This window comes from Somniosus microcephalus, chromosome 29, assembly GCF_052327205.1.
Source record: "Somniosus microcephalus isolate GS21.2 chromosome 29, FLI_Smic_1.0, whole genome shotgun sequence".
In the NCBI taxonomy this organism is placed as follows: Eukaryota; Metazoa; Chordata; class Chondrichthyes; order Squaliformes; family Somniosidae; genus Somniosus; species Somniosus microcephalus.
The window spans coordinates 39680149-39703040 of NC_141015.1; the positions used below are offsets into that span (position 1 = coordinate 39680149).

Here is a 22892-nt window from a genome sequence, read left to right on the forward strand (position 1 = left end):
CGTGCGATGCATCCCCTTACGGCATAGGAGCGGTATTGTCCCATAGATTCCCTGATGGCTCGGAACGGCCGATAGCTTTTGCGTCACGCTCATTGAACTCAGCTGAGCGTAACTATGCCCAGATAGACAGGGAAGCACTCAGCCTGGTATGGGGAGTGAAGAAATTCAACCATTACCTACACGGACAAAAATTTACCTTGCTGACTGACCATCAACCCCTCATCTCCATATTCAACCCTAAAAAAGGTGTCCCCATTATGACGGCACAAAGACTACAGAGGTGGTCCCTTTTTCTAGGGGCACACCAATACAACATTGAATACAAAGGGTCAAAACGGCATGGGAATGCTGACGGTTTATCACGCCTACCGTTGCCAACGATAGAAGAGGCACCTACAGTAGACCCAGTAGAGATATTCCACTCTACCATAGTGGAATGTCTACCGGTGACAAATTCTGCCATTGAAAGGGAGACAAGAAATGACCCTACTCTCTCACGGGTCTACGATTTAACAGTGAAGGGATGGCCAGCACATGGCGAACCACTGTTGCCAGCATTCTCGCAAAGAAGAGAACAGCTGTCAGTGTGCCGAGGAACCTTGATGTGTGGATCCAGAGTGGTGATTCCACCCAAACTCCAGGATAAAGTGCTAAAGGAGCTTCACGAGGGGCATCTGGGTGGAGTGAAAATAAAGAACCTAGCTAGGGCGTTTGTATGGTGGCCAGGTATCGATGGAGACATCGAAGACATGACCAAGAGTTGCCTGGGATGCCAGAAGGTCCAAAATGCTCCGCCACAGGCCCCTCTACATCCATGGGAGTGGCCCTCATCTCCCTGGCAAAGGGTGCACATCGACTTTGCTGGTCCATTTATGGACTCAATGTTCTTAATCGCAGTTGATGCACACTCCAAGTGGCTGGAGGTAATAAAGATGTCCTCCACCACCACGGAAAAAACCATCACAGTATTAAGGACCATATTTGCCAGGAATGGGCTGCCGGAGCAGATATGTTCTGATAATGGACCGCAATTTATGTCCGAAGAATTCAGAAAGTTCTTAAAGAACAATGGGGTAAAGCACTACACGTCCGCCCCATACCATCCCGCCACCAATGGATTGGCTGAAAGGTTTGTCCAGACCTTCAAGAAGGCCATCAAGGCCATGGGTAATGAAGACATAAAACTTCAGCACAAGGTGGATAACTTTTTATTTGCATATAGGAATGCAACGCATATGGTTACTAACCAAACTCCCGCCATGATGTTCTACAATAGAAACCTAAGATGCCGGCTGGATTTGGTCAAGCCCAACATCCGAAGGGATGTGGAGAACCGGCAGTTTCAGGGCATGAATGAAAGGCCAACTAGGGCCTTCCAGATAGGCCAACTGGTTTTGGCCCGGGACTACCGTACCGAGAAATGGCAGCCTGGAACTATCTGCACACGATTAGGACCACTGATGTATACCGTGGACATCGGAGACAGCATAATAAGGCGCCATGCTGACCAAATCATCAAGTCATCCGAAAAGGGACAACCTACACCACCACTCTATACATCTAACGATGAAGTAGAGATACCCATATCTACCTCCGATCCGGTGATACTGGAGCCCGATGAACCCGACACTGGCCTTCAAGCCGAATCAGCCTTGCCAGAAGAACCTACTACACCACCAGAAACTACTACACCCCCGAGGCGTTATCCGGACCGAGTCAGGAAGCCTCCTGAGAGACTAACTTATAATTAATTAATACAGCAATGTATATTATTTTGCATATAACATGTAATTAATAATTACTTAAAATATGATGTACTAGTTAGCTAGAAGGGGAGGAATTGTGGTGTATGTGCCTTTAAGAGCAATTATGGTGTATGTGCCTTTAAGACCCCCAGGTGTGCGTAATGCCGGTAATTGCCACTTGGGCTATATAAGCCTGTGTATTGTGTATATCCTTTAGAAACCCCCCCCCCCAGACTTGCTTAGTAAATACCTATGAACCAACTCCTGTCTTCAGTGTCTTTATCTACACACGGACACTACAGGTAGCACACTCGCCTCCGCGTCAGAAGGTTGTGGGTTCAAGTCCCACTCCAGGGATTTGAGCACATAAAGCTAGGCAGTGCTGAGGGAGTGTTGCACTGTCGGAGGTGCCATCTTTCGGATAAGACGTTAAACCGAGGTCCTGTCTGCTTTCTCAGATGGATATAAAAGATCCCACGGCATTGACAGTCCATGCTAATCCCCTCCTCTGGACTATAAGCTATGAAACAGTGGCTGTTGCTGATAATCAAGTCACTGATTTACGATATCTGAATGGTGCTTTTACTGCATGGCGTTTAGCATTTTTACCAGTACTGTAGGATCACAGAAGACATAGAAACAAAGAAGATAGGAGCAGGAGTAGGCCATTCGGCCCTTCGAGCCTGCTCCGCCATTCAACGAGATCACGGCTGATCATCCAAACCCTAGCGCCCGGTCCCTACACCGACAGCCATCCCACACAAGCCCTATCCCCGTAACCCCGCGTATTTAATCCCCCCTAACACTAAGGGCCAATTTTTATCATGGCCAATCAATCTAACCCGCACATCTTTGGACTGTGGGAGGAAACCGGAGCACCCGGAGGAAACCCACGCAAACACGGGGAGAATGTCTGTGTGGAGTTTGCACAGTCACCCGAGGCCGGATTTGAACCCGGGTCCCTGGCGCTGTGAGGCAACAGTGCTAACCACTATGCCACCGTGCTGCCCTGGAGACCGTGGAGGCTCAGTCGTTGAGTATATTCAAGACTGAGATCGACATATTTTTCGACACCAAGAGAATCAAGAAAGATGGGGATCGGGCGGGAAAGTGGAGTTGAGGTAGAAGATCAGCCATGATCTTATTGAATGCCGGAGCAGGCTCGAGGGGCCAAATGGGCTACTCCTGCTCCTGGTTCTTGTGTTCTTATGTGATGCCTGGAGTGTGATGGACATGCTTTAGGGGAAAGGCATTTATATATCTATAATATGTTCAAAGTCTTGCATATAGCACTCCTGCAAGCATCAAACCTACTGTAACATTTTCCCTTGTCACAATTTGTCGTCATCAACAGCCAGCTCACCACGTGCACCGCCTCACAGCTGCTCATTTATATCAGCAGATGTGCACGCTACACATCAGAGGTTATGCTGTTGTGCAGAGGAGAGATGATGCAGACAGATAAAGAAATAACACCGTTATTTAAAGAAATCTGTTTATTATGGGACAAGAAGCAGAATATTCTGCAAATGCTCTTTACACTCGGGAGATCCCTGAAGCCTCAAGTTCTTTAAAAACCTATGGGGCGTTCAGTGGGCAGAGTTTAGATTTTTTTTTAAAAAGCAGAAAGCATTAGGTAAAAAGGTGCAATCTTTATTCAAGCCTTGGGGAACACATCACTAACTGTCATGAATCTTATCATGACTCATGAAATAACACTGGGCGGCCAGCTGGTGGCGCCGTCCAAGGAGTATAAATACTCGGGCGTGGGCCCAGCTTGCTCAGGATGTTTCTGTAACCAGGAACTAGTGATGTAACTAGAATCTCATGGTTGTGAAACAGTTGATTAAAGCCTTGTTTTATACTCAAACCAAGTGCTTAGTAGTCTTTTTACATCACTAACCTTTTAAGAAAATATTTCAAAGTACAATGGACATTTTGTTCTTCCACCGTAGATTACGTGAACTTGTGAAAATACAATACAGGAAACTTTTGATTAACCGGCCCCTAAATAACCGGAAATGTCGGTTAACCGGCAAAATTCAGGAGTCGGTTCAGGTAACTTTTATTACTTTTTTTACTCCATTTGTTGCTGTGCAAAGGTGTGGCTGCAGCTGTTGCTTAGCTACAGAGACGCTTGCAACTTGTGCCGATTGTGCAACAGGGTTTGTTGCTTTATACGGCGCTCTCAGCTCCGTATCTTTTACTATAGCGTTCGGTTATCCGGAATTTTCGATGAACCGGCACCACGTCGGTCCCGTCCGTGCCGGATACCAGGAAGTTTCCTGTATGTAATTTATAATTAGGGCTCTTAACGATAAGCTTTGTCTTACAAGAAATTATCAATATTGAAAAATACACCAAACAAGATTTGAAGGCTACAAAGCTAGGAATAAACAAAAAGAGAGAGGATATTCAGGTTCTGACCTGCACCTCTCTCAAGATCTACTTATTTTAAGCGTTATAATTTTATTAAATAGCTGGAAGCAATGTTCTCTATAATTTAATTTGTGGTCGCGCGGCCCATTCAAGGTAACGGGCATGTGCGGCTTTTCTATTTAAAAGCCAGGTGCGCGGGACCTTCAGAGCGCAGCGCGGCCGCCCAGTTTAAAGGGAATATCGGCTGCAAGGTAAGATTCACACACAACGGTTTAGATTGACGAGTGTCTATAATCTGTCTCCGGCCCAAAGCCTATGCAAGCGCCAATCCGTCACAATACTGCAGAAACCATATGGAAGGCAAGTGGGTTCTTGTCGCGCTACTGCGATGATTCGTGCCCGACATAAGATTCAGCTCCCTCGGGCAAGCCCGCATTTCTTATGAACTGAAGTGAGACCTTGTGAATAAAGTAATCTGGGTTAATGCGCCCTGGGCTAACGATAAATTAATTTGTTGCGTTTTGTATTACATGGAGGAATTCCACTGTGTGCCTCAGTCTTTCAGATGATGATTAATATCAGTCACTTTCCGAAGGGATCAAACTACTATATAGGCTTATTCACAGATTGCCATCCACAGAGATAAGTAACAATCAGTTGTTTAGCCAATTAGAATAACAGCAGCTTTTGAACTAGTCATCAAAAGGTTAACAAACTAATCAGTTGAGTTCCTTTTGAATGGCTTCCTTTTAGTCTTTCAAAACAGATGACAGACTGAAGATTTCTCGGGCGGGAATAGCCACCCAATCCCCGCCAATTACAGCCGTTCTTCGAATCATGGAGATGATTGGGTAATTTCCACGCCGCCCCACCCCACCACTCCGCCAATCACGCCTGGAGACCGCGCTGCTGTAAGTGACTGCGATTGGTTTTACGCGCATCATTTGTATTGTGTGACTGTCCTCCACTCACTGCATTCTGCTGGAGAAATTATCCTGCTGCTATCGGGAGACTCTGCTGTAGTTTACAGAGACGCTTTTCAAATAGACTGTCTGCTGCGAGTCCCGCCCCACCCCCAACTCATTGAAGTATTGACACCACTGTGTCAGCCAAAGACTGCAGAAACCATTTTCACAGCATGCAGTTACAGAAGCCACTTTGAGGGTGGTGTTGAACCCAGTTGTGCTTTAAACCCAGAAGTACATTAGAGGCAGGAAATCCATCAGCTACCAACGAAAAGATCCCACTTCCGTCACAGTGGCACTCTGATAACACACCACTCGTCTGAACTATAACTCAGTCTTTGATCATTAAAATCCTTGGCTCGATCTCTCCTCTTCCCCTTCGGAATCAAGCCTGATTATTCAAGTGTCCAACATACCATTCACGGAAGCGGTCCTCATCACATACAGCAAAAGAGTAACTGTTTGACACTCAGCACTGGTTTCAGCTAAGAACTTTGAAATTACACTGCGTAATATTATTGCACGAATGCTCAACAGGTTTGTATGAAATTCCTTTGTCCCCTATTTTCTACAGCAGCTTTATATTCCTGATCAAATAATGAACAAAGGAATTTCCTTGCGTGCTAACATCATGCTGCACAATTTGAAAACCGCACAGAGGCAGACAATTAAAAAAACACTGGCTTCCTGTCACAACTATCAGACTTTATTAATGTTTTATAAGGCACCTCCACTTAGAAATAGCGACATGCACCATTTACAAGATGTTCTCATCTATAATGATGATATTACACAGCAAGGTCGATTACTCACTCCTTACTAAAGTGGAAGGCAGAGAAATCCAGGGTGTAAATCAAACAGGGCCACAGTAAATAATAATTCTAAAAGGACTAAGATTGTTAAAAAACCAAGCCTGAAGGCTTTGTGTCTTAATGCGAGGAGCATTTGTAATAAGGTGGGTGAATTAAATGTAAACAGATATGATATAATTGGAATTACGGAGACATGGCTCCAGGGTGACCAAGACTGGGAATTCAACATCCAGGGGTATTCAATATTCAGGAAGGACAGGAAAAAAGGAAAAAGAGGTGGGGTAGCATTGCTAGTTAAAGAGGAGATTAACACAATAGTAAGGAAGGATATTAGCTCTGATGATGTGGAATCTGTATGGGCAGAGCTGAGAAATACCAAGGGGCAGAAAACGTTAGTGGGAGTTGTATACAGACCCCCAAACAGTAATGTTGGGGATGGCATTAAACGGGAAATTAGAGATGCGTGCAATAAGGGCACAGCAGTTATCACGGGTGACTTTAACCTACATATAGATTGGGCTAACCAAATTTGTAACAATACTGTGGAGGAGGAATTCCTAGAGTGTATACGGGATGGTTTCCTGGATCAATATGTTGAGGAACCAACTAGAGATCAGGCCATCTTAGACCAGGTATTAATGAGAAAGGATTAATTAGCAATCTTGCTGTGTGAGGTCCCTTGAGGAGGAGCGATCGTAATATGATAGAATTCTTCATTAAGATGGAGAGTGAAGTAGTTGACTCAGAGACTAGGGTCCTGAATTTAAATAAAGGAAACTATGATGGTATGAGGCGCGAGTTGGCTAGGATGGATTGGGGAACATTACTTAAAGGGTTGACGGTGGATAGGCAATGGCAAACATTTAAAGATCGCATGGATGAACTACAGAATTTGTTCATCCCTGTTTGACATAAAAATAAAACAAAAAAGGTGACTCAACCGTGGCTAACAAGGGAAATTAGGGATAGCATAAGATCCAAGGAGAGGACATATAATTTGGCCAGAAAAAGCAGCAAACCAGAGGATTGGGAGCAGTTTCGGATTCAGCAAAGGAGGACAAAGGGATTAATTAAGAGGGGGAAAATAGATTATGAGAGTAAGCTTTCAGGGAACATAAAAAATGACTGTAAAAGCTTCTATAGATATGTGAAGAGAAAAAGATTGGTGAAGTCAAGCATAGGTCCCTTGCAGTCAGAATCAGGGGAATTTATAATGGGGAACAAAGAAATGGCAGACCAATTAAATACATATTTTGGTTCTGTCTTCACAAAGGAGGACACAAATAACCTCCCAGAGATGTCGGGGAACATAGGGTCTAATGAGAGGGAGGAATTGAATGAAATCAGTATTGGTAGGGAAATGGTGTTAGGGAAATTGACGGGATTGAAAGCCGATAAATCCCCAGGACCTGATAATCTACATCCTAGGGTACTTAAGGAAGTGGCCCTAGAAATAGTAGATGCATTGCTGGTCATCTTCCAAAATTCTATAGACTCTGGAACAGTTCCCATGGATTGGAGGATAGCTAATGTAACCCCACTATTTAAAAAAGGTGGCAGAGAGAAAACAGGGAATTATAGACCGGTAAGCCTGACATCGATAGTGGGCAAAATGCTAGAGTCCATTATAAAAGATGTAATAGCAGAGCACTTGGAAAACAGTGACAGCTTCGGACAAAGTCAACATGGATTTACAAAAGGTAAATCATGCTTGACTGATCTACTGGAATTTTTTGAGGATGTAACTGGTAGAATAGATAAGAGCGAACCAGTGGATGTGGTGTATTTGGACTTTCAGAAGGCTTTCAGAAGGTCCCGCATAAGAGATTAGCGTGCAAAGTTAAAGCACATGGGACTGGGGGTAAGGTACTGTCTTGGATAGAGAACTGGTTGGCAGACAGGAAGCAAAGAGTTGAAATAAACGGGTCTTTTTCCGAGTGGCAGGCAGTGAATGGTGGGGTACCGCAGGGATCGGTGCTAGGACCCCAGCTATTTCACAATATATATTAATGATCTAGACGAGGGAACTAGATGTATTAACTCCAAGTTTGCAGACGACACAAAGCTGGGTGGGCGTGTGTGCTGTGAGGAGGATGCAGAGAAACTCTAGTATGATTTGGACAGATTGGGTGATTGGGCAGATGCATGGAAAATGTAGTATAATGTGGATAAATGTGAGGTTATCCACTTCGGTGGCAAAAACAGGAAGACAGGTTATTATCTGAACGGCAATAGATTGGGAAAATGGGAAATGCAATGAGACCTGGGTGTCCTTGTGCACCAGTCGCTGAAGGTAAGCATGCAGTTGCAGCAGGCGGTTAAGGCGGCAAATGGTATGTTGGCCTTCATAGCGAGAGGATTCGAGTACAGGAGCAAGGATGTCTTGCTGCATTTTTACAGGGCCTTGGTGAGACCACACCTTGAGTATTGTGTACAGTTTTGGTCACCTTATCTGAGGAAGGATGTTCTTGCCATGGAGAGAGTGCAGCGAAGATTCACCAGACTGATACCTGGGATTGCAGGAATGGCGTATGAAGAGAGATTGAGTCGATTAGGCTTATATTCGCTAGAGTTTAGAAGAATGAGAGGGGATCTCATTGAAACTTTTAAAATTCTAACAGGATTAGACAGACTAGATGCAGGAAGGATGTTCCCGATGGCGGGGGAGTCCAGAACCAGGGGTCACAGTCTAAGGATAAGGGGTAAGCCATTTAGGACTGAGGTGAGGAAGAATTTCTTCACCCAGAGAGTGGTGAACCTGTGGAATTCTCTACCACAGAAGGCAGTCGAGGCCAATTCATTAAATATATTCAAGAAGGAGTTAGATATATTTCTTAAGGCTAAAGGGATCAAGGGATATGGGGAGAAAGCAGGGACAGGGTACTGAATTTGGATGATCAGCCATGATCTCATTGAATGGCGGAGCAGGCTCGAGGGCCCGAATGGCCTACTCCTGCTCCTATCTCCTATGTTTCTATGTTTCAAATTACCAAATTAGTTTCATTACAAATGTAAAATCGTGTTTTTTTTAATAATGGAACGCACCACATGACACAAAAAGGAAAATGCAAGGTCAACTCTCTTACCTGAAACAATGGTGTAACCAATGCCACGCGGCCTCCCCCTGTCCTGATCTAGCGCTGTAATAACTCGTACCGTCTTACCCTGAAAAATAATTGCAAACGCAGAATATTAAACTTTACTTGGAAAGAGAGGAGGAGGGAGAGAAAGACAGAAAGTAGTTACTGTTGTAATTTAGGAAAATGTGGCAGCCAATTCGCACACAGCAAGCTCCCACAAGCAGCAACGTGATAATGACCAGATAATCTTTTTGTGATGTTGGTTGAGGAATAAATATTGGCCCCAGGACACTGGGGATAACTCCCCTGCTCTTCTTCGAAATAGTACCACGGGATCTTTTACATCCACCTGAGAGAACAGACGGGGCCTTGGTTTAACGTCCCATCCGAAAGACGCACCTCCGACAGTGCAGCACTCCCTCAGTACTACACTGGAGTGTCAGCCTAGATTTTGTGCTCAAGTCTCCTTGAACCCACAGCCTTCTAACTCAGAGGCGAGGGAGCTACCACTGAGCCACGGCTGACACTGGTGATGAACTATGAAAGACGGTATTTGAGGCAACACAGTGAGGCAACATATTTGTGCTGCCCAGGTGCTTCCTCGTAGGAAAAAGCCAAAATGAACAGGACAATCCATCTGCTCAACCTCAAGACCTGCCAAGATTCAACTCCACAGAGAAAGACTTAAGTTATCTGCTTTCTTAGCCAGAGGATGGTCTATGACCTGAACAGGAAGGGGAGGGCAGGGGAAGGGATGTCAGCCACATTATTTCAGTTACCTAGTTCGATTTTGATATACTCAGTTATACAGGGCCTTGCTGAGACCACACCTGGAGTACTGTGTGCAGTTTTGGTCTCCTTACTTAAGAAAGGATATACTTGCCCTAGAGGGAGTGCAGCGAAGGTTCACCAGACTGACTCCTGGGATGGCAGGACTGTCATACGAGGAGAGATTGAGTCGGCTAGGCCTGTATTCACTAGCATTTAGAAGAATGAGAGGAGATCTCATTGAAATGTATAAAATTCTGACAGGGCTGGACAGACTGGATGCAGGGAGGATGTTTCCCCTGGCTGGGGGGGGTCTAGAATGAGGGGTCACAGCCTCAGGATACGGGGTAGGACATTTAGGACTGAGATGAGGAGAAATTTCTTCACTCAGAGGGTGGTGAATCTTTCGAATTCTCTCCCCCAAAGGGCTGTGGAGGCCAAGTCACTGAATATATTTACGAAGGAGATAGATAGAAGGCATCAAGGGGTACGGGGAGAGAGCGGGAATACGGTATTGAGAGAGAGGATCAGCCATGAGTGTTGAATGGCGGAGCAGGCTCGAAGGGCCGAATGGCCGAATCCTGCTCCTATTTTTCTATGTTTCTACTCAGGCTGCAATTATACATCAATGACAGGTCTCTACCAGCTGTGAAGCATAGTTTGCAGACCCTAGTTATACTGCAGGTCACCCTGGTGTGACCAGCCACAAAAGCGTAAATTCACACAGCCTGGGCTAGCAGCTCCCACTCAAAGAATCAGCGCTGTCGTGTTAAAGCCCTATCTTTGAGTCTACTCCCTTGAAGCACAGTACCCCACTGGGAGTGCGGAATCATTGCATTTACACTGTACTGATCGCAGAGGGCTCCAATTTATGGCTCGATGCGCACAAAGCACTCTGCTCCCCGCTGCGGCGAAATTTTCCACGTTTTGGAAGAGTTGAGCGGGGTGCCGGCTAAGTCCTAACAAAAAGGCGCAAGACAAACTTTTGAAAGTGACGACTGGAAGTCCGGTGGGCTGTCCTGGAGCTTTTACTAACACACCAACTGTAGTGGCGCTGTGAACTAAGTTCCATTTCACTCCCCTGCTGCAGCTGGATTGTAAACAGTCAGTTCTGCAATCGGACTCCTGAATGCAATTGGAACTGAGGATCTAACCCTCCCCCACGCCTCTCCTCCAATCAGCGGGCAACTTCGAACCCAAACCGCACATCCCTGCCCGCAACTCCAAACTTTTCTCTCCGACCTTGGGCAATCTCGGGACATGAGAACATCATTGGGCTTCCAAACGAGGCAGCGAGAATGGGTTTGGAAGAGCGAGAGGAAAAAATCAGCTCTTCAAAACCTCGGTGAACTCGAGAGCGATTTGCTCTCATTTCGCTGGGCAGAGTGTAAATCTATCCTTGAACTCTGGCTTTTCACCAGACTGGAGTTATACCGCAGCAGGGGCAAACTCAGCCCAGTGGGAGACGGTTTCTTGAACGGGGTCTCGCGCTGCTTGGCTTCCCCACACTCGGGTGTCAGATGTCAAACCCGCGACCTCTACCACTTAGAAGGACAAGGGCAGCAGACGCATGGGAACATCACCACCTACAAGTTCCCCTCCAAGCCACACAGCATCCTGACTTGGACCTGTATTGCCGTTCCTTCACTGTCGCTGGGCCAAAATCCTGGAACTCCCTTCCTAACAGCATTGTGGGTGTACCTACACCATATGGACTGCAGCGGTTCAAGGCGGCGGCTCACCACCATCTTCTCAAGGGCAATTAGGGATGGGCACTAAATGCAGGCCTAGCCAGCGACGCCCACATCCCATCAATGAATAAAACAAAAAAAATAAATGGGACCCACCAACCGAGTCGCGTCGCATACAAAACCTCTTCACCTTTGATACAGAAGTGGCAATATAACCGCACTCTTAAAATAAGAACATAATACATAAAAACACAAACATGAGGTGATATGAATCAGTCAGTCATTCATGAAAGAAAGACTTATGAAATAATACTGAGCGGCCTGCGGGTGGCGCTGTCCAGGGAGAGTATAAATACTCGGGCACGGGCCCAGCTTGCGCAGGACATTCTTAACAGGAACTAGTGAAGGACACAACTAGACCTCCATGTTGTAAAACAGTTGATTAAAGCCTTGTTTAATGCTTAGACCAAGTGCCTAGTAGTTTTCTTACGTCACCATGATTAGCCCCAAACCTCAGTACAATGTGCAAAGCCATCGAGCAAGCTCCCCGAAAAACGCCATAGGTTTTGCAGGAAATGCGAGCGAGAAACTTAATTTCCTTTCTCCTCTTACAGGAATTCCGTGCTCTGCCGTGATCTTCCTCTTAATTTACTGTTAATTCACAGTCGACGCAGGTGTTCCAAAACACAGAGCAAGAAATGTGCTGGACTAATTTTAAAATAACTACCAAAGGCGTTAATTATTTTTCTAGAAAGTCAGTATTACTTTAAAAAAAAGACAAAATAAAACACAACCTGTATTCACTTGTGGAAAATGTCAAATAGCAGCGTCATATTTTAATTACTGAAGCATAAATATGTCAGCAGAAGTAATCCGCACTGGCAGGCAATTTGTTTGAAAATGTCAAAGGGCACATTAAGCTTTTTACTATTCTCTTATTCTACTTATAATTGAAGTGCAACTGCGTTTTCTTTTAAAATGCCGATTCGACAATTGAAAGCGAGAGCAAAATACAGGGAGGCAGAGCAAGTCAAAGCAGGGTTTAAAATAGTACGTTGCTGCTCTCTCTGGATAAGTCCCTCTTCATCCCAGTAACAAACCCTTCAGCATAAACAAATGAATCGCCTTTTCAGTGACCCAGCGAAGGCTCTAGATGCTCCAATTGGCATCCTCGAGGCCCCAGGCTGTGTCTCAGTCCAATTGACCTGTCACACACAATGATGAGTTCATCAATTCTTTGTCAAAATGGAACATTTCAGGTGGAGTGGGGAATTTGCACCTTCTCAGTTTGAGAAAAGGCAAAATCCGACAGTCTTGACTTACTCAGAAACAAGCTCAACTCCTTGCAGTGGGCACTGGTGTCTCGTGAGCTCAAAACCTCGGTTTGCTCTTCACTCCAGGGTGCAATGAGTGGTGGCAGGGAAGAGGCAGGAGGCACTGTATTGAAAGCCCACAGTGATACAAAGATGGTGGCCTCGAGGTTTGAGTGTGCCCACTTTTGGAGGGGCATGGGGAGCATGGAGCAATCCCTGTGCCTGAATCATGAGGCCCAGGCCACCTCTGATAGTGGGTCTCGGGCCACATTTACATCCATCACTATCTCCTCTGATGTCAAATAGAATTACTGATCTCCATTACATGTCTCTAAGAAGTTTGGTTCTCCCTCAACAAGTCCTAACGCTTCATGAAGACCAAATACATCTAAGACTTGAATATTGCTCTTGGGATGTTCTTCTGGCAATCCTCTGGAGCTCCCCAAGAATCTATCCCCCTCCCCCTTTCCTCTTCCTCATTTACATGCTGCCCCCTTGGCAACATTACCTACACATACATCAGTGACACCCAGTTCTACCTCTCCGCCATCTCCATTGCTTCTGTGCTGTCAGACTGCTTGTCCAACAACCAGTCTTGGATGAGCTGTAACTTTCTCCAGACCGAAGCTACTGTCTTCCGCCCCCTCCACAAACTCTGTACGCTGGTCATTGGTTCCGTCCCTCTATCTGGCCGCTGTTCCAAGCGGTTCACAACCTCAGCATCCTGTTAGACCCCAATTAAGCTTCCAACCTCAAACCTTCTTCATACATCCATCTCTGCCCCGACCACAGTCTATTTGCTGCTGAAACCTTCATCTGTGCATTGACCACCACCAGACTCGATTACTCCAATGCTGTCCTGGCTAGCCTCCCAGTGTCCACCCTCCATAAGCTTCAGATCACCCTGATTATTGCTGCTCGTGTCATATCCCGCACCAAGAAACACTCTGTACGAAAAGCTGATATTTAAAGCTATTTAGTAGATGAGAATCATATATGTATAACTTTAAGTGTAGCCATTGACCAAATAATATTACCCATAATTACTCCTGGGTAATTAGAAAGCTAAGACTTGTTCAAAATGTAGCTGCAGACAGTTCAAAAGCAGTTTTGACTAAGTTTTGGTAACAAACAGCCACAGACTGCAAGTGAAGGTGAAATCATTAAATTGCTAAGGAAAACATATTATAATGCTGTTAGAAGTTAGAATTTGCTTAACAAAACTAATTGCAACAATATTTAAAGGATAATTAGTATAAATTCCAATAGATGAGAGAGATCATGGAAGTTAAGGTATTTATCTGGTAGATTAAAGTGAGAGTCTGGATACATCAAGACTAGTGAAACAGCGCTGAAATGGGCTGGGCCCTTGGTGTAGAGAAAGGCCTTTACTGCTTGAAGCTAGAAATGAAAGAGATTAAGTAAATTCCAATGGGGTGAAAAGCTATAAACATAACACAACAGCAGAACAGGGTTAATGGAAATGTACTGGAAAAGGAGTGGCCAGGTTACTAGCCTTAACCTGAGTGACGATGGTATTTGAACCAATTAAAAAAGGTGATTTTGTTAAAGGCCATATATGGACACTGGCCAAACCAACTTTTGATAAGGAATGGGTTAAAACCTCGATACTCAAAGAACAGTTTCACACAGAGATTTGCTGCAAAGATAAGGAACAGACCTGCGCCGGACGTTGCCTGTGTCCGAAGGGCTCCAGAAACCAAGGGCTGCGAGCTATTCATCACTATCGCTTAATGTTAAGTATTGATTATGCTGCAAGCTTAATAAATCTGTTCTATTGCTCAAACATACTGGCTGCTGCCTATTTGTGTCTTGTCCAAGAACTCTGAGTGGTCATTACTGATTGACTCACAACTCGTCCATCTTGCCTGTCCTCACTGACCTACATTGGCACCTGGTCCCCTCAATGCCCCAATTTTAAAACTCTAATTCCTGTTTAAATTCTTACATGGCTTCATCCCCTCCTTGGCTCTGTAACTTCTTCCAGCTTTACAACTCATCACCCACCACCCCCCCCATAAATCTCCACACTTATACCTCCAGTCTCTTGTGCATCCCTCGCTCTCTTCGTCCCACCATTAGCGGCCATGCCTTCAGCCACTCAGGCCACATTCTTGCCAATTCCTTCCGCCCCTCCAACTCCCTCTCCTCCTTCATAATCCTCCTTTTTAAAAAAAAATAACTTTCAAAAGGGAATTGAATAAATACATGAAAACCAAAACTATTCAGGGTTATGGGGAAATGGGACTAATTGGAGAGCTCTTTCAAAGAGCCGGCACAGGCACGACGGGTCGAATGGCCTCCTTCTGTGCTGTAAGATTCTAGGATTCCTGTTTGCTTGGTCCAACTTTGTAACTGATCAGTAGGTTTGACACTTATGAGCTGTGGTAAACCACTGTTGTTAGTATTGTTGTTCACCACTGTTGTTAGTACTGTTGTTCACTCTTGCATATTGTTGTACTTGTCTGTGCATGCCTCAGCTGACTCCGCCCCAGGCTCCACCCTCATGGCTGGGTATAAAGGTCGCTGCTCGGCAGCCCCCGGCCCTTTTGGATACCAGGCAACCACAAGAGGCATGCTCTGTTCTTTGGTAATAAAAGCCTGTTTATTACTTTCTCAATTTCCAGTCTTTTGTAGCAATTGATAGTGCATCAATTTTATTACCAAAGTTAAATGTTGGCTGCGGATGCTGATCAACCGATGGCGCAAAACGCTGAGCAGCAGGCGCTGCTGCGAGCCCTCAGACCAACATGCCTGGACCTAGACCCCCAAGAAGCGGGTTCGTCGACTAAATTCGCACAATGGCTGCGTTGCTTTGAGGCGTATCTGGAAGCCTCGACCGTGACTCTTGATGAAAATAAACTGAAAATCCTGGCCTCGAAGGTGAGCCACCAAGTCTATACTTTAATCCACGATGCGACGACCTACGCGGCGGCTATCGACCTACTGAAAGGGCAGTATGCACGCCCGGTTAACACGGTCTATGCCAGGCACCTTTTAAGATCTCGCAGACAGCAGCCCGGGGAATCGGTGGAGGCCTTCCTACGGGCACTGCGGGTACTCGGACGCGGCTGCGACTGCAAGGAAGTATCGGCCGCGGCACATGCGGAGGGACTGATACGAGACGCTTTCGTTGCGGATCTAAGGTCCGACTACTCCCGGCAGAGGCTGCTGGAGAAGGGTGAAATAGACCTGACAAAGGCAGTGTCCCTCGCGCTCTCGCTCGACGCGGCCCACAGAAATATGGACGCTTTCTCCCCTAATCGCCCCGCACCGTGGACGCCGCAATCTTGGGCCATGGGACCGCCACCTCCTCCGGACGGCCCAGCGGCTGAATCTCACATACAACAAAGACAAATGTATGTTTCGTACTAAGCGCCTTGCTATTCTTGGCTGCGTAGTGGAGAACGGAGTCATCGGCCCAGACCCCGATAGAATGCGCCCTCTTATGGAGCTCCCCCTCCCCCACTGCCAGAAAGCACTGAAGAGATGCCTGGGGTTTTTCTCTTACTATGCTCAGTGGGTGCCCAACTATGCGGATAAAGCCCGACCCCTCATCAAGTCCGCCTCCTTCCCCCTGACAGCAGAGGCCTGTGCAGCCTTCACTCTCATAAAAAGCGATATTGCGAAGGCCACAATGCACGCTGTGGATGAGTCCCTCCCTTTTCAAGTGGAGAGCGACGCATCCGACTTTGCCCTAGCTGCAACCCTTAACCAGGCGGGGAGACCCGTGGCCTTTTTCTCAAGGACCCTCCAGGGCCCCGAGATTCGACACTCCTCTGTCGAAAAGGAGGCCCAGGCCATTGTGGAAGCCGTGCGACATTGGCGGCATTACCTGGCCGGAAAACGATTTACCCTGCTCACTGACCAGCGTTCAGTAGCTTTTATGTTTCATAATAAGCAGCGGGGCAAAATCAAGAATGACAAGATATTAAGGTGGAGAATCGAACTCTCCACCTACAATTACGATATCTTGTACCGGCCCGGGAAACTCAATGAGCCCCCAGATGCCCTATCACGTGGTACATGCGCCAACGCGCAGGTTGATAGATTACAGACCCTCCACAATGACCTCTGCCACCTGGGGGTCACCAGGTTCTTCCATTTTATCAAATCCCGTAACCTGCCCTACTCCATCGAGGAGGTCAGGACCATGACCAGGAACTGCCAGATCTGTGCCGAGTGCAAGCCGCATTTTTATAGGCCAGACAGAGCGAGCCTGATCAAAGCCACGCGCCCCTTCGAGCGGCTGAGCATCGATTTTAAAGGGCCCCTCCCCTCCTCTGACCGCAATGTGTACTTCCTCAATATAATTGATGAGTACTCCCGTTTCCCGTTTGCCATCCCTTGCTCGGACATGACCAGTACCACGGTCATTAAATGTCTGAATGACCTCTTCGCATTGTTCGGTTTCCCTAGCTATATCCATAGCGACAGGGGCTCATCTTTTATGAGCGACGAACTTCGGCAGTACCTGCTCGCGAGAGGCATTGCTACAAGCAGGACCACCAGCTACAACCCCCGGGGTAACGGCCAGGTGGAAAGGGAGAATGCGATAGTCTGAAAGGCAGTCCTTTTAAACTTAAAATCTAAGGGCCTTCCGACCTCCCGCTGGCAGGAGGTCCTCCCTGCGGCGCTCCATTCCATTCGGTCGCTGCTCTGTACACCCACCAATGCCACTCCTCACGAGAGAATGTTCTCCTTCCCCAGGAAGTCCACGTCGGGGATTTCGCTACCAACATGGCTGACTTCTCCAGGCCCCGTCCTACTGCGAAAGCACGTGAGGACCCATAAGGCGGACCCCCTGGTCGAGAGGGGGAGCCTCCTCCACGCCAACCCGCAGTATGCTTACGTGGTGTACCCGGATGGGCGGGAGGACACAGTCTCCATTCGAGACCTCGCACCTGCGGGTGCTCCTGAAACACCCTCTTCGCCACCCACCGCTACTCCTGCCTACCCCCAGGACACAGTCCCCGCACGAGACCTCGCACCTTCGGGTGCCTCTGAGAGACCACCATCGCTACCTCCCATTACCCATGCTCTGACCCCTGTAGACGGCATGCAGCAGCCCCAGGATCCGCCACCTGCTACTCCTCCTCTGAACGAGACACCGGGTTCAACGTTGGATGCTGCACCATCACCGCCGCTGCTGCGACGCTCAGGACGGCTTACAAGGCCTCCTGATAGACTTCAGTACACGAATTTTTAGTGCACTTCACCCCGCCGGACTCAATTCTAAACAAGGGGTGAATGTGGTAAACCACTGTTGTTAGTATTGTTGTTCACCACTGTTGTTAGTACTGTTGTTCACTGTTAGTGCTGTTGTTCACTCTTGCATATTGTTGTACTTGTCTGTGCATGCCTCAGCTGACTCCGCCCCTGGCTCCACCCTCATGGCTGGGTATAAAGGTCGCTGCTCGGCAGCCCCCGGCCCTTTTGGATACCAGGCAACCACAAGAGGCATGCTCTGTTCTTTGGTAATAAAAGCCTGTTTATTACTTTCTCAATTTCCAGTCTTTTGTAGCAATTGATAGTGCATCATGAGCTTGGCGCACAACACCACGAGGGAAACATTCGGTTGGTTAGCAACTCCCATTAGCACCTCCGGGGGGGGGGCGCTAATGGGGCGTTAGCCACTTAGCGCCCAAGCGCGGCTATTTTAGCGCCGCTCGCGAAACTGACCTGTCGTTTTGCACTGGTGCTAAACACTACCGCCACGATCTTCTGCGCCTGCAGATCGTGATGTCATGCACGCGTGCAACCGGAAATTGAGTCGCGTCCCCTGCCTTAGCACCTGCCGCTAGGAACGACAGGTAGAGGGGAACGTTTTCAAGTCGGGAAGGGGCTGGGGGAGCGCTATTTAAAGGCGGGCGCTTCCTGCTTTTTCTTGTCGGCAAAATTTTTGGTACACACAGGTTGAGAGGGGGAAGAGACGTCTGGAGAGAGTTAACGCTGTCCTAAGGAGTTTTGGTCCTCAGCACTGAGCTCTTTCCCTGGGTCTATCCATTAGTGCTTCCAACACAATTGCTTTTGCGGTCTCTCCAGGCCGAGATTCAAGGCTGCAATGAGCAGGGTGTGGCTGGCCAGCAAGACGGCCCCTCCCCTTTAAGAACTGGACGGCGCCAGTCTATCTGGTTTCCATGGTAGCGGACATCGTCTGAGCTTCCGTAGCGTTCTGAGGTAGCGCCTCGCTCCCCAACATTATCGCCTTAAGAGAGGTGTGTAGCGCCTGATTTAGCGCTCAAATCGCCTCCAAGGGGCGATAGAGACGAATTTTGCAGTCGGAGACGATAATTAGCGCTGGGCGCTAAACTTTGCGCCCGGCCAATATTAGTGCACCAAAATGGGCGATACCCAATTCCCACACCCCCTGCCTCCCCCCCCCCCACCCCAAGTATTTTTTATTAATAAACCAGTAAAGTGAATGGTAAACTTCTTTAAATCGTCATGTCGCAGAATTTGTGATCACATTCTGAGATCGCCAGTGCAGTAATGAGGAAGAGTTACCTCTGGAAATGCTATCCTTCAGATGGAACAGTGAGTTAGGTTCTGCACGCTTGGTGCAGGTGTTCAAATGGATGTTATAAACCAAGGACAAAGCAGCCCGTTTGATCGGTACCCCATCCACCACCTTAAACAGTCACTCCCTCCACCACCGGCGTACCGTGGCTGCAGTGTGTACCATCTAGAAGATGCACTGCAGCAACTCGCCAAGGCTTCTTCGGCAGCACCTCCCAAACCCGCGGCCTCTTCCACCTAGAAGGACAAGGGCAGCAGGCACATGGGAACACCATCACCTGCAAGTTCCCCTCCAAGTCACACACCATCCTGACTTGGGAGTATATCGCCGTTCCTTCATCGTCACTGGGTCAAAATCCTGGAACTCCCTCCCTAACAGCGCTGTGGGAGCACCTTCACCACACGGACTGCAGCGGTTCAAGAAGGCAGCTCACCACCACCTTCTCGAGGACAATTAGGGATGGGCAAGAAATGCTGGTCTTGCCAGCGACGCCCACATCCCATAAAAACAAATAATTTAAAAAAAATATATATTTTAAAGGGTATGATCAGTAAATTCGCGGATGATACTAAAATTGGTAGGGTGGTAAATAGCGAGGAGGGTAGCCTCAGTCTGCAGAACGATATAGATGGGTTGGTCAGATGGGCGGAACAGTGGCAAATGGAATTTAACCCGGAAAAGTGCGAGGTGATGCACTTTGGGGGGTCTAACAAGGCAAGGGAATACACAATGAAGGGAAAGACCCTAGGCAAGACGGAGGGTCAGAGGGATCTGGGTGTGCAGGTACACAGATCCCTGAAGGCGGCGGAACAGGTGGATAAGGTGGTAAAAAAGGCATATGGGATACTTGCCTTCATTAGCCGAGGCATAGAATATAAGAGCAAGGAGGTTATGATGGAGCTGTATAAAACACTGGTTAGGCCACAGCTGGAATACTGTGTGCAGTTCTGGTCGCCACACTACAGGAAAGATGTGATCGCGTTAGAGAGGGTGCAGAGGAGGTTCACCAGGATGTTACCAGGGCTGGAGCGCTTCAGCTATGAAGAGAGACTGGGCAGATTGGGTTTGTTTTCCTTGGAGCAGAGGAGGCTGAGGGGGGACATGATTGAGGTGTACAAAATTGTGAGGGGCATAGATAGGATGGATGCTGAGGAGCTTTTCCCCTTAGTAGAGGGGTCAATAACTAGGGGGCATAGATTCAAGGTAAAGGGCGGGAGGTTTAGAGGGGATTTGAGAAAGAACTTTTTCACCCAGAGGGTGGTTGGAGTCTGGAACTCACTGCCTGAAAGGGTTGTGGAGGCAGAAACCCTCACAACATTTAAGAAGCATTTGGATGAGCATTTGAAATGCCATAGCATACAAGGCTACGGGCCAAATGCTGGAATATGGGATTAGATTAGACAGGGCTTGATGGCCGGCATGGACACGATGGGCCGAAGGGCCTCTATCCGTGCTGTATTACTCTATGACTCTATGACACTATGACTCTAAATGGCGCTTTTCGAAAGAGAGCACTCTTCGTGTCCTGGCTAACGTTCCCATTTCAACCAACATCACCGAAAATAGATTAACTGGTTATTTGTCTCACTGGAGTTTCTTGTTGAGCCTATGGATGTACAAATGGGTGCCACGTCTGCCGACAGTAACTGCATTTCAAAAGCAAGTCATTGTCAGAGAAGTGCTTTGAGATATTTGGAAGACATCTATGGCCCCACACAAATACAAGTCTCATATTCTGTTCCTCAACTGCTCAATGGGACACGGATTACGCTTTTAATTGTGAAGCTTGCTCTACCCAGGACAGCGCAGTTTAAGTAAAAAAGAAAATCAAGTCGGTAAGAATCTGGGAGAGCAAATTCTGGCAAAATATTTACACTGAAGCAAAATATAATTTGTCATTCTGCCAGCCATAGTAGCACAATTTGTTTTCCACTGTTGAAAGCAATGTTTATATCGTCTCAAAGATTGACTGCAGCAAAACGAGACGCTGCTCGGCTCAGTTGCTCCAATTGAAATTCTAGGTCAGTTGAGCGAGCTATCCAAATCAAAAGTGCATTTAGACTTAAACAGTGACATCCATAAATCCAAGGCCAATGACCTTTGTGAGGGGGGGTCGGAGGGGGAAAAGACAGCAAATGGTCTCCAGGGGCAATAAGTCACCGTAGTAATTGCCTTTTCCAAATCAGCAGCCACGTTAAAGAGGGCAGAGAGGGTATTACAGGAAATAGAGGCAATGCGTAATATTCACCATCCCATTTCCAGAATTTATAGCACTTAACTTACTGCCCCAGGAGAGGCCTCTCAAAATCGCTCGCTCATAGAAGATCCGACATTCTGTTTTCTTAGAGCGGGTAAACAGTGCCTGGCGATCGTGTCACAGCCTGGTTAACTGGAGTAAGCTACCGGAGGGCCATCTCGGGAATCCGAGACATATTTCAGAAGCTTTTTCTGTGAAGCCTAAAAGACCGCTGCTATGTAGACGGATACAACGGCAGTTGCTACCATTTGTAGGCAGCGTTTTCCAGTCTCAGGCGTGTCATAAGAACGCAAGAAACAGGAGCCAGGAGTCGGCCATTCGGCCCCTCGAGCCTGTTCGGCCATTCAGTGAGATCATGGCTGATCTTCGACCTCAAACTCCGCTTTGTCAAGTGAGCAATGCAGATTACCACATTTTTGTCTTTTTTTTTTTACATGTCTATGTAAGTTATTCATTTGCATTTATTAAAAATAATTTTTTAAATCTGCAATATGGCGCCTCTTCGTCCTTTTATGTACCACTTCTTACAAGCTTCTGGAATTTTCTACCGTGTGCTTCCCTTTTATCTACAACAGCAAAAATACTGCGGATGCTGGAAATCCAAAACAACAACAGAAAAGGCTGGAAAAACTCAGCAGGCCAGGCAACATCCGTGGAGAGAGAAACAGAGTCAATGTCTCAGGTCGAAGACCCTTCATCAGAACTGGAAAAAAAGCAGGAAATAGAAAGCAAGTTTAGGGGCTTTTATCTGTTGTGTCCTAATTTCATTAGGATGTTCCTGTAACCATTTACACCTCATCTAGAGTCACCTTTTATTTCTTAACTTGTCCCATTACCATCTCCTTTTGCCTCGTACCGTCATCCCTTTTGTCTTTTATGCTCTCCTGCCTTCCACCCTATCACAGACCTTCCTTTTTGTTCTTTCCTCCCCTCCCCCTTTCCCGCCCCTACACTTGCTTAAAAACCTGTTCCATCTCCAGCTTTTTTCCAGTTCTGACGAAGGGTCATCGACCTGAAACGTTAACTCTGTTTCTCTCTCCACAGTTGCTGCCTGACCTGCTGAGTATTTCCAGTATTTTCTGTTGTTGCTCCTGTAACTCGTTCTGCCCTCATATCAGGTCACGCATTACAATTATTTTTTTCCACAAAAAATATCGTCACAGCAAACTTTCCCCAAATGTTGGAGGTTTTAAATGTTTCTGTATGGGGTCATCCTCTCCCCAAGTATTGACACACTCCCGGGGACCCCGCAAATACGCACACACTCCCAGGGGCCCCCGCAAATACTGACACACTCCCGGGGACCCCCTGTAAATACTGACACACTCCCGGGGACTCCCT

At 47.1% G+C, this 22892-nt stretch overlaps 1 protein-coding gene across 1 annotated transcript in view; it reads right to left on the minus strand.

The window, feature by feature from the left end:
• The window catches only part of LOC147098679 (cadherin-23-like), a gene marked incomplete at its 5' end in the record, with an annotated part of 367151 nt that overhangs the window by 261206 nt on the left and 83053 nt on the right, over window positions 1–22892 (minus strand). Inside the window, one exon of the mRNA XM_085969993.1 lies at window positions 8988–9066. Coding sequence (XP_085826119.1) covers window positions 8988–9066 — 79 coding nt within the window. The remainder of the gene's footprint in view (window positions 1–8987; window positions 9067–22892) is intronic.